Source organism: Bombyx mandarina, chromosome 09 (genome assembly GCF_030267445.1).
Source record: "Bombyx mandarina strain Sakado chromosome 09, ASM3026744v2".
NCBI classification, from domain to species: domain Eukaryota; kingdom Metazoa; phylum Arthropoda; class Insecta; order Lepidoptera; family Bombycidae; genus Bombyx; species Bombyx mandarina.
This window is the reverse complement of record NC_143216.1, coordinates 8,029,797-8,045,098: the sequence shown is the minus strand read 5'-3', so window position 1 is coordinate 8,045,098 and position 15,302 is coordinate 8,029,797. Positions and strand designations below refer to the sequence as shown.

Sequence of the window (15,302 nt, the reverse complement as noted above, 5' to 3'; positions counted from 1 at the left end):
TCTCCTCTTTTTATAATATTGTATCTTCACACGAACGCTGTCGTTATAATACGCTTTTGAGCTACTTTCCTGTCTATGATCCTATTAATTTTGGCCTGGAACTGTTCCGCTGTTAATAACGTCTCGAATAACGCCTCGGACAATATCTAGATAATATACTAATAAAAAAAAACGAATGAAACAAAGTTTCGTTTTAATTATCGCAGTTCTCAGAGATCACAAACATTCAGCCTGTTATTGTGTTAACACGTATTAACGATAGCTTAATTCAAGATCAATATATTTTAAAATTCACGCAGAATTTCTTCATCGCAAATGAATAGTTGTCTTAGCTGTTTGTTTAACAAAAAAAATGGCAGTCAAAATTTCAATTTCAGTTTAATTTATTAATAAAATATATTATATTTTAAAGCAAATTTTACTTATTGGAATTGAGTGGAAAAAAGATAAGTTGATAGAATTGTCGTGACTGTAATTTTTTTTCACATTATTTAAAAATGTTCGTGTTTCGAGTTTTGCTGATATCCGTATTGATGCTGGTGGCTAAATCAACGAAGCGTAAATCTTCTAATATTGTTCTGATTGTTGCCGATGATTTGGTAAGCTGTGATGTAGTATTTGTTTTTTAATATGATAAGTTTATCACTTCTATCACGCAAAAGTCCTTCTTGTCTAACAAATCAAACCGTGCTGTGAGTTCATCCTAGCATATAGTTATGTATTTAAGTAATCTACCAGGTGTCCTCACACAATAAAGACGAAAAATTCTACATTTGCTCAATTACAATAGTGAACTCGCTTGGGTTTGTACGACCGTCCTAATAATTCCATAAGCGTAATCATACATTCTGGTTTCAGGAGCCAATATTCGTTATTTTAATTTAATTGATGCTCTCATGGAGTGCGCTACGAGAACTTTTCTACCGATTAACTCATCAAGAACATGAAATTTTTGTCGAAATTTCGGTTATATTTTTTTTACAGAAAAGATTACCAATTTTGAGTGAAATTAATAATAAAAAGTTGTTTTTAATAATAATTCGCGATATCTCAAGAATTAACATAACAAGATAGTCGTCTCAGGTTACTTTTACATCTTTGATAAAGTGTTTTTGCCACATACTTTAAATTCGTTATCATTTTCAATTCATTAATTTACTTGACATAATTAAAACTTTTTTATTGCTTCTATGTATGGACAAGCTAACAGCCCACCTGATGCTATTTATTAAATTCATATTATATTATACACAGTATTAGTAGTAGTCGACTAACTACTTCCGCTTCACCGATCTGCAGTAGTGATATTTTTAGTTTATTTTCGCACCTAAAATTTGTTCCTTGTTCTTTTCGAGGCGATATTTTGTCACAATATTCTCTATAGCGTTTATCGTTTGCCAATAATATAAAGGCCTCAGTTACTATTAATTATTTTCAATTAACTCTTCTCCCAGTCTATCTTCTTGAGCCTCCTTTTTCAGATTTTAGGTCCATTGTTTGTGGGTTAAAAAATATACCTCCTTTTTAATATAGCGATATATATTCACTGATGCTAGTATAAAAAAAAAAATCTTATTGAGTGGTTTTAAAGTAGTCGTCATGTTTTGTGACTGGAAACTAGTTTTTTTATGTCTCACTCATAATGCAAATTATGTACATTTCTAATCAGTTGTTATTGAAGTGAGCAATTTCGCTATGTCGCGCTTTTGGCTGAATAAATTGTAATGATATTATAAAACACGTTTTAATGTCGTTACGGTTTACTTTTCGACATCTTGAATACCTTATAGTACTGGTGGCCATGGGGATCACGTCGTTGTAAATGAAATTTAAGCGCGTATTTGATTAGCACAAGTGTTTGAATGAATGGAAACTTCACATAATAATTTATTATAACCGAATGAATAGTCGGTACCGAAATAATTGTACATTTTGTTTCGAATTTTATAGTTACTAATTTTTACTTTATAACGAGTCGAAACTTTAATAAAATTAGCATTAAATTTAATTAAATGGGATGCGGTGTTTCTGTATATTGAAGAAAAAAAAAAGTGTGGCACTCGGGAACTGCCGCGGTAAAGCTATTGCGTAGCATTTTTTATCAACTTATGCAATTATAATTAGACCATGATAATTTAATATTAAAACAATAATAAAACAAGACCACGCTATATTAAACATTATTAAAAGCAAAACCTTAACTGTCCCCTTTACACTCATAAGCTAGACCGTGCGAGAGAGTCCCATCGTGTTGCTGGATGAGGTGGGCAAGCTGCTGGAACGCATTCTGGCAGCCCGCATCATCCAGCATCTGGTCGGGGAGGACCCGATCTGTCGGCGGAGCAGTATGGCTTCCGAGAGGGCCGCTCAACGGTAGACGCGATCCTTCGCGTGCGGGCCCTCTCGGAGGAGGCCGTCTCCAGGGGTGGGGTGGCTTTGGCGGTGTCGCTCGATATCGCCAATGCGTTTAGTCCGTGATAGGGGGGGCGCTGGAACGACATAGAGTGCCCCCCTACCTTCGCCGGCTGGTGGGTTCCTACTTAGGCGACAGATCGGTCACGTTTACCGGACACGGTGAGATCCTGCACCGGTTCCCGGTCGTGCGCGGTGTTCCACAGGGGTCGGTGCTCGGCCCCCTTTTGTGGAATATCGGGTATGACTGGGTGCTGAGAGGTGCCCTCCTCCCGGGCCTGAGCGTAATCTGTTACGCGGACGACACGTTGGTCGTGGCCCGGCGGGGGATTTTTGCTGAGTCTGCCCGTCTTGCTACGGCTGGGGTGGCGCATGTCGTCGGCAAAATTAGGAGATTGGGCCTCGACGTGGCACTCAGTAAATCCGAGGCCATGTGGTTCCACAGGCCCCGGAGAGTGCCACCTGTCGATGCCCATATCGTGGTTGGAGGCGTCCGTATCGGGGTCGGGGTGCAGTTGAAGTACCTCGGCCTCATTCTGGACAGTCGTTGGACCTTCCGTGCTCACTTTCAGAACCTGGGCCCTCGTTTGTTGGGGATGGCCGGCGCGTTAAGCCGGCTTCTGCCCAACGTCGGGGGGCCTGTACAGGTGACGCGCCGTCTCTATACGGGGGTGGTGCGATCAATGGCCCTATACGGGGCGCCCGTTTGAGGCCAGTCCCTGGCCGTGGGGGTGGCGAAGCTGCTGCAACGGCCGCAACGCACCATCGCGGTCAGGGTCATCCGTGGTTATCGCACCATCTCCGTTGAGGCGGCGTGTGTACTGACTGGGACGCCGCCTTGGGTTCTGGAAGCGGAGGCGCTCGCCGCTGACTATAAGTGGCGGGCTGACCTTCGTCCCCGGGGCGTGGCGCGTCCCAGCCCCAGTGTGGTCAGAGCGCGGAGGGCCCAATCTCGGCGGTCCGTGCTGGAGTCATGCTCCAGACGGCTGGCTGATCCTTCAGCTGGTCGTAGGACCGTCGAGGCGATTCGTCCGGTCCTTGTGGATTGGGTGAATCGTGACAGAGGACGTCTCACTTTCCGGCTCACGCAGGTGCTCACTGGGCATGGTTGTTTCGGTGAGTTCCTGCACCGGATCACAGCCGAGCCGACGGCAGAGTGCCACCATTGTGGTTGCGACTTGAACACGGGAGAGCATACGCTCGTCGCCTGCCCCGCATAGGAGGGGTGGTACCGTGTCCTCGTCGCAAAAATAGGAACCGACTTGTCGTTGCCGAGTGTTGTGGGATCGATGCTCGGCGACGACGAGTCGTGGAAGGCGATGCTCGACTTCTGCGAGTGCACCATCTCGCAGAAGGAGGCGGCGGGGCGCGTGAGAGACGCACAATCCCGCCGCCGTCGAGCGGGGGCCAGGGAGGCGGATCTCGCCCAAGCCCTGGCCCTCTAAGTGTTTCGGGTCCCCCTCACATGTCGGTCTGGGGACCGGCGAGGGGGGCCTAAGAAGACAACGTGCAAGCTGCTCTGCACGCGTTTTACGCAAGAGAATCCGGGTGATGGAAGGCCGGCTATCCTCGACCCACGCTGGTTCTGGCCCAGCGGGGTATTCCGTAGGGTAACCCACTCTAACCGGCGCCATCTAGGCGGGCTTCGGACAGTCTGCCGACCGAGAGGGCTGGTGGTCGTGGTGCCGACGACCGCCAGTCCGGCGTCCCGAGGGGGAGGGTGATGGGAGAGATGTGCTCCGCACTAAACGCTTCACTTTCCCCCCTTTGCCTTGTCATGAGTTCTGTCTCATGCGAGGTTTGGACGTTGGTTGTTGAGCGACAGGAGGTTTTATTCAGTTCGACTCTGACATACCCCGCCCAGTATCCCCAGAAAAGAGCGGAAGTCCGGCGATTTCCTCCTGACCAAAAAAAAAGACCGCGCGAGAGAGAAATGGGCAGACTTTTCATGATGCGCATGCAGTGTGACGTCACGCCACGCGCTTATTCACAAACACTACACAAGCGCAACGTGTGAATGTGTTGAGCGCGAGCTACATGGTAGGCGGAGTGAGGGGTGTAAGGTTTTTTTCGTTACGGAATTTCATGATTCGGTCGCCGCGCTCAAGGCCCTCGATAAAATCTATGCAATAGCTTAAAAATTAAATAGTGTAACTAGTTATTTTCTGTTGGTAAGTCTGTTTATTTGTCCGCGCATAACTTCGGAGCTACTTTTCATGTAGGTTTCACAGGTTTGACAGGTATAGAGGGACCAATATGTGGCAAGCTTGCTTGGTTCTTCCATTCCGATACAAGCACCCGTCACGTGCGGACGTGCTCATCGACCACTCGATCGCCCGGCCTTTGTTCGCCGGGTTTTTGTTAGATAAAGTTTTTTCCCGGAAGTTTTTATTTGTTTTGTTTCTTTTTGTTATTTCTATTTTGTTGTTTTTTTCTTTGTCCTGTAGTAATTGCGCCGCGTTGCCACTTGAGTTCAGTAGAACCGCTAAGTTCCGAGATGTTGGGACCTTGGGGAGTATTTTTAAGACCCGGGGCAGTCCCACCTGGGCACTCGGCTATCATGGACGCTGTATTTGCGGAATTCCTCCGGCTTCGTCACCCAAAGCTTATTTCCGAGTTTCTGGCCTTCAAAGCCACCCACTCCGCGAGCCCTCTGGTGGACTCCGCCGTGCTCGCTCCACCTGCGTTACCTGTACCTGCGTGAAAAGCTTCTGCATCGTACACCGCAGCCTCCGTCGTGCCTGCCGCTCTCACGTCGCCTATACTGGCGCGTAAAACTTCTGCGTCGTCCGTCGTTGCCAGCGTTCCTCCCGCGCGATCATCTGCGGCCTCCATCGTGCTCGACATCCTCGCGCCCTCTAAAACACCTGCGCCTGCCTCCTCGTCTTCCGACTCTGACTAGGACATGGAGGTCAACCTCGCCCCTGCCTCATTGACGGAAGGATTCACCCTCGTACAAAAGGGTAAGAAGCGCGCCGCGGATTCTCGAGCTTGGTTTTTCGGTGGCACAAAATAAAACCCAGACCCCTTCCCCGATAATCCTTCATGAGAAGACAGCTTGCGAGTTTCCCTGGCCCTTAAGGCCAAAAAAATTAATTTTACAAGTGCCCGTAACCTCGCGAACGGCATACAAATTAAGATTCAAACATCCGACGACCATAGGGCCACCCCGCGAATTACCGTGGATGCCCCCGAGCCCCTAAAGTAAATCGCCGCGTCGCCCGCCAAAACCGCCTCCGAGCTTCCGGCCTAGACATCAAAGCCATGGCACCCTCTGTGCCGAAGGCTAGGCCTGCTTTCGTGCCGGTACCGGTGCCCAGCGTCTCGGCCCAGGCTAAGCCGTTGCCGTATACAAACACGGCTGCAACTCTCTCCCTCGCGATTCGTCCCGCCCCCGCGATATGGCACTCCCCTGCGACTCGTCCCTCTCCCGCGACTTGCCCTCCGACCGCGTCCGACCATCTCGTTTTAGCGATCGACTTCTTTCAGTCGATCAACTTTGAGCGCGTTAACGCTTTGGGCGACGCCATCCGCGAGGTCTCCACTGCACAACACTTCATCGCCGTTGTGCAGGAATACGCCGACGTATACGCGTCGTTAAATACGTACGTTCTCCGCTCACTCCACATCAATGGCGTACATAAGTAGAATAAAGCCCCTATCCGTAAGGACAGGACCTGGGCCTCGTCCAGAATCAATCCAGAAATTCATGAAGTCAGCGTCGGAACGGTACTTTGATAAGGCTATGCGTCATGATAATCGCCTTATCGTTGCCGCCGCTGACTACTCCTCGAATCCTGATCACGTAGGAGCCAGTCACCGTCGACGCCCTAGACACGCCCTTACGGATCCATCAGACCCAATAACCTCCTTCCTAACCCTTCAATCATAAAAAAAAATATTTTTCCATTAAAATACTCGTAGTATGTTGCAAAAAAGATATTGATCGTCATTTGAAGTTTTTCGTGTTCTAGCTGTATACTACCCGTTGTTAAAAGTCATATAGCTATTAATATTAATAATATGAAAATAAATCTGTCTGTTAAGTTTTCACGCCTAAACGAAGTACTCGAAACACTTAAAATAGATAATATGTATGAGCAATAAAAAGTTTAATCGTTGCACGAGTAATTTATTAGGAACTTGAATTCTATTTGATTCTATTTGTCAATATGTCTTCCAAATTCGTGTTAGTAGAGTAGTTTTCGAAGTCGTCGTGTCCTAAAGGATAGACGTCCGGTGCATTTGTATGTAGCGATGCACCGGTGTTCGAATCCCGCAGGCGGGTACCAATTTTTCTAATGAAATACGTACTCAACAAATGTTCACGATTGACTTCCACGGTGAAGGAATAGCATTGTGTAATAAAAACCAACCCGCAAAATTATAACTTGCGTAATCACTGGTGGTAGGACCTCTTGGGAGTCGCAAGGGTAGGTACCACCACCCCGCCTATTTCCGACGTGACGTTTAAGTCACTGTGCCACACGGTTCGAAGAATGTCAACCGCTAACGGTTTATCGATTCACAAGGTTAATGTATTTTTAATTGCAAAGATAATACATGTGTTCAAGGTCCACCTGATTATAAGTGGCAACTGTAGCCCACTAACCTATATTCAGAGAATGGAGATCGAGTTCAATATGAGAAACAGGTCAAGATCATCTTCTGCACTATGAAGATTTTGCTTCTTCCTGTTTTAGGTGGTGTTATTTATTTATATATTAATACGTAAAGCAAAAACTTTGTACCTTTTTTTACGGAAATTGCGCAGACGAAGGAGTATGAAATTTCTCACACTTATACTTTATGTAGAGGAGTGCAGAATGCTAATCTTTTCTTAAAATTATGCATAAATAATACCTACATCAAATCAATAAAGGAAACATTACACACACTACATAATGTATTTGACACACACACGCATTTAAACTGTTTTGTTCATTGTTAGTCTGTGGTCAAATTGAGAATAGATTAATATTGTTTGTCTATAATATTATTTTCCTATAGTATTGGCGAAATCTGTGATTGTGTATTAAGTCGAATTGAACCATGAACAGTCCAATTAACTCCAACCAAAAAAAAAACTATATTGCATATACAGTTTTTTTTCTTAAGTTACTTTTTTTTATTTATTTTTATTTTTTTTTTATTCTTTATTAGAGCCATACACCTATTAGGTTAAGTCGGCTAAGTTACTTTTAAACATTTACAAAATAAAAGTGTATTTTTTCTCGCTTTTCTCGCCCAAAATCTATTATTTTTTAACCTCATAAACATATATTTTGGTCAGAGATCACATTTATTTACTAAAAATTTTATTCTGTTGTCCTCTTCATACTTTTGTATTTTCAGTTTTTTTCTCGTTATTGCATTCAGACTTGACTATTTCGCATTAATATTATGACGTATAGTGTAGATTATATAAATTTTTTTGTATTATATCTAACTCAGCATGTTATAGGTATGAACAATATATTTCAATATATTTATATACTTCTGATTTTGTTCATTCATTGAAAAGTTTGTCATCGAATTTTGGCAATGTCAAATTAGTTTCATTGTTACATTATATGATCCGATAATTACAATGAATGCTTCAAAATATGGTCGTTAAAACTAAATTATGTAAGATTTAAGAACTGGGTTGTAGTTTTCGATATCCAGATGTTAGTGTTCCAATAAACACACACCGTGTAAAATCATGTAAAATGCTATTATACAAAAGCTACAGTATAAGGAAAACACAGATATAACTAATACAAAAAAAAGTATGAAGCCAACACGTGAGGTTGAGCATATTTCTATTTATACATACATACATGTGTAAGATACGCTAATATTTCAAATAAAGTAACAGTTAGGAAGAAGATTAAATAAATTGATTCTACATGATTGGCAGATGATTAAACGGTTTAAAAGTCAAGGCTATGTGCAGATAAAGACTACGCGTCGACGATCTTTGCAATAACATATTATATAAGTGTTAGAAATTCCATAGTTGTATATTGTGAGTCTAATCTATCTATATATATAAAAATGAATTGCTGTTCGTTAGTCTCGCTAAAACTCGAGAACGGCTGGACCGATTTGGCTAATTTTGGTCTTGAATTATTTGTGGAAGTCCAGAGAAGGTTTAAAAGGTAGATAAATATGAAAATGCTTGAAATTAAATAAAAATTACGATTTTGTTTTCTTTGATGTGTCCTCCGTAGGACGGATTCCATTTGTTTGTTTTAAGTTTATTTTATGCAAGAGTTTAAGGTCTTTTATTTATCGATTGAGGCACTACGAAGTCTGCCGGGTCAGCTAGTAGATAATACATTTTTTTGTTACAGGGTTGGAATGACATTAGTTTTCACGGTTCAAATCAAATTTTGACACCAAATATTGATTTGCTATCATTATCAGGAAAAGGTCTCGGACGATACTACAGTCACTGTATATGTACTCCTTCCAGATCGGCATTAATGACTGGCAAATATGCGCACAGAATAGGTAATTTTTTTTCAAATAGGGTTTTTTAAATTAATAACTTAATTAATAACTTTAAATTAATGAAAATTTGAATCCCGAGCTATTTCAATCAATTACGCTATCAATTAGAATAGATTTACAATTTATTTACTTTATTTCTTATAGTACTGGTTCATTATTTTGGCATGTACTTACTGTCTTTGGAATATATTTTTATGTACAATCACAGGTATGCAAGGGTTTCCACTTAGCAACAGCGAGGACAGAGGATTGCCAACTAATGAAAAGATTCTACCCCAATATCTAAAAGAATTGGGGTACTCCACGCATTTGGTGGGAAAATGGCATATCGGCGAATCACGAACTGAATTTTTACCGACTGAGAGAGGGTTCGACAGTCATTTTGGACACAGAGGGGGATTCCTTGATTACTACGAATACACATTGGATGAAAAGGTAATAAAAATCCAATAAAAGCAGTTAGCATGTCATATGATGTTGTCATGTATGTGATTCGTAAAGCCTCGCGATAAATATTAATTGATAAAGATAATAAGGCGACCTTATTAAAATAACAATTATCATATAATCACCTTTGCTGTGGTTAATGAGTATGACAATACTTAAGGAACCAAACTCAAATTAAGCCGTTGGGTAACTGCTTTTGGTTACCACTCTGATGGGTTGTATGTTCGTCGGCCTCTAATGGCAATAAAGAAAACATTATTCAAATAGATTAATAAAAAAAACATTATTCAAATACATTAATAAAAAAAACATTATCTAAATCCATGTTATGTTTTATGCGATGACCTTTTTTGTTTCAGTGGGCGACTGGTACTGTGACAGGCTACGGTCTGTTTAAAAATAAAACCGCCGCTTGGGGTGTCGAAGGATATCTCACTGATGTTTATACAGAAGAGGCCAAGAAAGGTAGGCATTATATATATGGGTATTATAAGGATCGGAGCGAAAATTCGTTGAGTTTGAGTGAACTGCAAAATAAGGAGCTCTATCTAATTCATGAAGCTCCCTGAAGTATTTATTAATTTAACGCAATGAAAAAAACAATGAGTATTAACAATATTAGCATTTCACAGTATAATATAATTTACAGAATCATTGCGTTTTGTAGTTGTTTTTTAAATTGTAAAAGAGAGATTGAGTAATCACTTATCTTTCCCGCATCGTCATTTTAAGTAATTGAAAGTTTAACTATTACTGAAAATTGAATAATGAAAATTCATCCTGAATATTTTAGTAATAAAAAATCACGATAAAAAAAAGCCACTTTTCCTGATGCTGGCCCACAATGCACCACACTCCGCCAATGAGCCGGCTATTGTGCAGGCGCCGCCTGAGGACGTGCGTGCAATGAAACATGTAGAGAAAACTGGTAGACGGATTTTTGCAGGTAATTTACAAAGCTTGAAAACGAGCCATTAGGCTTAAGGGTTGCTGCGGTGAGTGCGGCACAATGTAAGCTGTTGTAATCACGTTTCGCGTTAAGTATATGAATAATAATTACGCTTTACGTATTATTAGAGAATATGGGGAGTCATAATTTGATACTATTATTATTAAGAAACAGCATCATCCTGGTATAAAACTGCTGGCTGGAAAGCTGGATGTTTCAAAAGTTGAATGGAAGAGCTTTTTCTGACATTTTTTTTATTGGTTAGATGTGTGAACGAGCTCACAGCCCACTTGGTGTTAAGTGGTTACTGGAGCCCATAGACATCCACAACGTAAATGCGCCACCCACCTCGAGATATAAGTTCTAAGGTCTCAGTATAGTTACAGCGGCTACCCCCACCCTTCGAACCGAAACGCATTACTGCTTCACGGCGGAAATAGGCGGGGTGGTATCTACCCGTGCGGACTCCCAGGAGATCCTACCACCAGTGATTACGCAAATTATAATTTTTGCGGGTTTGATTTTTATTACACGATGTTATTCCTTCACCGTGGAAGTCAAGAACATTTGTTGAGTACGTATTTCATTAGAAAAATTGGTACACGCCTGCGGGATTCGAACACCGTTGCATCGCTAGATACGAATGCACCGGACGTCTACCTTTTAGGCCACAACGACTTCAAAACTTCGACTTTTCTGTAAAATTTGTCTTAATTTGTATTCACGTAGGTAATAAAATAAAAGAGAACTTATGCTTATCATATTATAACATTTGTATGCATCTTGATTACCGGTTATACTCGTATGGATATCACTCCATTGTTATTTTTTTGATGTTTTGTAGTTAATATGAATTTTTGTACTTAATTTCGCTTTGTCTTGGATGTTTTGGAAGAGAACTCGTTAATAAGTTAAGATCGATTTCTACATTCTCGAAAATAAGGAGTAATTTTACCGTCATTGTATTTACGGTGCTTAATAAAATACCTTATATTTTCAGCGATGATGAAGAAACTGGATGATGGTATAGGTGAAGTTGTAGAGGCACTTCACAACAAAGGCATCCTCGATAATACTGTTATTGTTTTCATTGCGGATAACGGAGGAATGACTTCAGGTTTTAAAATGAATTATGCATCTAATTGGCCATTGAGGGGTCTGAAAATGACCCCATTTGAGGGGGGCGTGAGAGTACCAGGACTAATATGGAGTCAAGATTTTAAAACTCCGCAAAACCTCTGGAATGGTTACATACACGTTACAGATTGGCTTCCGATTTTCATGAATATTGCTGGTGCAGCACCACCAAATAATATTAGTGGAATAGATTTATGGAATAGTATTAAAGCTAATGAAGATTCAAGTCGAAAGGAAATGTACGAAATCGATGATAGAACTGGTTTTGCGTCTGTTATATACGGTGATTTTAAACTTGTAACTGGACATGTTACGGAAGAATACAGTGATTATGAAGGAGGCGATCTCCGAGGTATTATCGGAGAGCCTCCGTCATACAATGATGCTATTGAAAAAAGTAAAGTTTATGGTGTTTTGAGAAAGATCGGAAAACCTGTGAAAAAGATCGATTACAATTTAAGAAAACAAATCGAAGTAAAATGTGATCGTAAAGATACTGATGAAATTTGTTATCCCAATAAAGGTAGGTTTCGTTAAAAATGCAATTCTGATAAAATCATTCTAGATATTAATTTAAAATTGATAAGGAAGGCATTGTTAGAGTTGTTAATTATTATTTAAAAAAAAAATACTACAATTTCATGTTCCTTGTTCTCTGCTGCTTCTTTTCAAAGATACCGCAAACTGGCAATAATATCACTCAAGTTTCACGTCCATTATGCATTTTCATTGCTAATGATAACAAAATTTAATACAATACATACTGTATTTCGCACGTCTGTATTTATACATCAAAAACGATGAATTTCTACGTTTCGACTTAGGCCGATGTGGGCTTCGATATTTATTTAATGATTTTAATGACTATAACAATGTATCGTCATCGCCTTTTCTTATGCCAACGTAATAAATTGTAAATTTAAGACTTTGGAACAACTTTGAAAATAATAGGTAAACTTTTATTCTTCAGGAGTAGGTCACTATCTTGCGGAGCTTTATTACCGACGCTCGTGGATAATTCTATTTCTATTATGTAAACAAATTTATACTATTTCAGATAAAATTTGTCTTTACAACATAAAAGAAGATCCTTGTGAAACAAGAGATGTTTCTAAAGAAAATCCAGACATTGTTGTAAACATGTTACAACTTTTGAAAGTTGAATTAACTAAAACTGTTCCTCGAACGGATCCGCCACTAGTTAATGACCCGAGGTCATTGCCCAGTTTACATAACAATACGTGGGATACATTTATTGATTAAATTGACTACAAAAATTATCGTCTTTCATTTTTCTACTCTTTTTTATTATAATATGTATATGTCTAGCTACCATACCCGAAGACGAATTTTTAGTTAGCAGAAAACAACACGATATTTATTTATAAATCTCTATAGTTATATGTTGATAATGTACTGCTTTGTTGTACTCCAAAGTAATTCATAAAAGTATGATACGCAATAACAAATAACAAACATTATATTATACATTGGGCGTCTTATTGCTTAAAGCATTTTTTTTAGATAATCGTTATATGGATAAGAATAAATAATGTGAATGAACGAATTGCACTATGCTTTCAATCGTTCACTCCCATGAAAGTTAAAGACCTAATCAAAGACCTACGTCCTCCCAAGGCTCCCGGTTCCGACAGTGTATCTAACCGCGTGCTTAAGCTTCTGGTGGTTACTGGAGCCCATAGACATCCACAACGTAAATGCGCCACCCACCTCGAGATATAAGTTCTAAGATCTCAGTATAGTTACAACGGCTGCCCCACCCTTCAAACCAACACGCATTACTGCTTCACGGCAAAAATAGGCAGGGTGATGGAACCTACCCACGCGAACTCACAAGAGGTCCTACCACCAGTAAAGAAAGAAGGGTGTAGAAAGGTGTGGAAAGAAGTGGACGTTATCGGCATACATGAACCTGGTAAACCAAAAAATCTTCCGACGAGCTACCGCCCGATTAGCCTCCTCATGTCTCTAGCTGTATGAGCGTCTGCTCCACAAACGCCTCAAAGACTTCGTCTCATCCAAGGGCAATCTCATTGATGAACAATTCGGATTCCGCGCCAATCACTAATGCGTACAACAAGTGCACCACCTGACGGAGTACATTCTCGTAGGGCTTAACCTTAACGCAAAAGCATTCGACAAAGGGTGGCACAACGGTTTGATTTTCATACTATTCAACATGGGCGTGCCGGACAGCCTCGTTCTCATCATACGGGACTTCTTGTCGAACCGCTCTTTTCTTTATCCAGTCGAAGGAAACCGCTCCGTGCAACCTCTCACGGTTGGAGTCCCGCATGGCTCCGTCCTCTCGTCGCTCCTATTTAGTATATTAATCAACGACATTACCCGGTCACCGCCGACCCAGTTAGTCTTATTCGCCGACGACACAATCGTTTACAACTCGGGTAGAACAAGTCCCTAATCGCGAGTAAGCTCTAGAGCGCAGCCCTAGCCTTCAGACAGTGGTTTTGAAAATGGCGCATAGATATCAACCCAACGAACGTCAGGGCTATTTCAAAGGGAAACTCAACGCGTAATTTCGCCCACATTAGGAGGAGAAATATCACACCCCCGATCACCCTCTTCAGCCCTGGGCCAGGAAGGTCAAATACCTAGGAGTCACCCTGGATCCATCCATGACATTCCACTCGCGTATAAAATCAGTCCGCGACCGTGTCACATTTATTCTCGGCAGATTCTACCCCCTGATCCGTAAGCGGAGTAAAATGTCCCTTCGGGACAAGGTAACATTTTATAAAACTTGCATATGCCCGTTATGACTTACGCGAGTGTGATGTTCGCTCACGCAGTCCGGACACACATAGACACCCTCCAATCCCTATAATCCTGCTTTTGCAGGTTAGTCGTCGGAGCTCGCTGGTTCGTGAGGAACGTTGACCTATACAACGGCCTGTGTCTCGAAGCAATCCGGAAACACGTGAAGTCAGCGTCGGAACGGTACTTCGATAAGGCTATCCGTCATGATAATCGCCTTATCGCGTTGCCGCTGCTAACTACTCCCAGAATACTGATCACGCCGGAACCAATCACTGTCGACGCCCACCCTAGACACGTCCTTACGGATCCATCAGATCCAATAACCCTTCCATTAGACGCCTTTAATTCGAACACTAGGAGCAGGCTTCGGGTAAAAAGACTGACGTGCAATCTAACCCAAACATATCCCGCTGAGTTTCTTGCCGGATTTTCTCAGCGGGTCGCGGTTCAGCTATGATTCGGTAGTAGATTCATTTGGGAAGCAATTGCTCTTGAGTTGTTAGGTCTCCTTCGGAGGAACTCAGGTAGCTGTTAGCAAATCTCACCCCTCCTGGCTGAGCCCTTGCTCACCCAGCTGTCTTGGTGAAACTGGAAAGGCTTCCAGGCCACCAGTAATTCCTCAATCCAAAAAAGTAATTTCAATTGAAATTTAAAAAGTTTGATGTATAACCTCACACCCGGTTTAATTATTGCAAATATATCTATCTATATACATCTTTACTGCTCTACTATATCTTACAGTGATCAACATTTTGCGTGTTGGTGCAGATTCCAACCTAGTGGATCTTTATTTAAAGGGGGTCACATCGAATCTTTTCAGAAAAGTAAATTTCAGTAAATTATCGTCGGACCAAATAGTGGAGGAACTGGGGATACCTATCAGCGACGCACTCCACCGGCCTGCAGGGCGGGATCGATGGAGACAGTTGGTTGACGAAATCGGACGGAGTCACGATCCTCAGCAGTGAGGAACCGATCGAAGAGAGAGAGAGAGAGAGTATATTTTTTATGGTTTTCTCTATGCTGTTGCATTACTGAAATGAATATAATTGTATACAGT

General features: G+C 41.6%; 1 protein-coding gene across 1 annotated transcript; it reads left to right on the top strand.

The window, feature by feature from the left end:
* Nucleotides 1-218: 218 nt before the first annotated feature.
* Nucleotides 219-12,720, top strand: LOC114243648 (arylsulfatase B). Its single transcript, XM_028175211.2, has 7 exons — nt 219-599; nt 8,751-8,910; nt 9,119-9,345; nt 9,717-9,822; nt 10,151-10,303; nt 11,307-11,966; nt 12,501-12,720. The coding sequence occupies exons 1-7, from the start codon at nt 498-500 to the stop codon at nt 12,704-12,706; spliced, it is 1,614 nt and encodes a 537-aa protein (XP_028031012.2). The 5' UTR covers nt 219-497; the 3' UTR covers nt 12,707-12,720.
* Nucleotides 12,721-15,302: the final 2,582 nt, after the last annotated feature.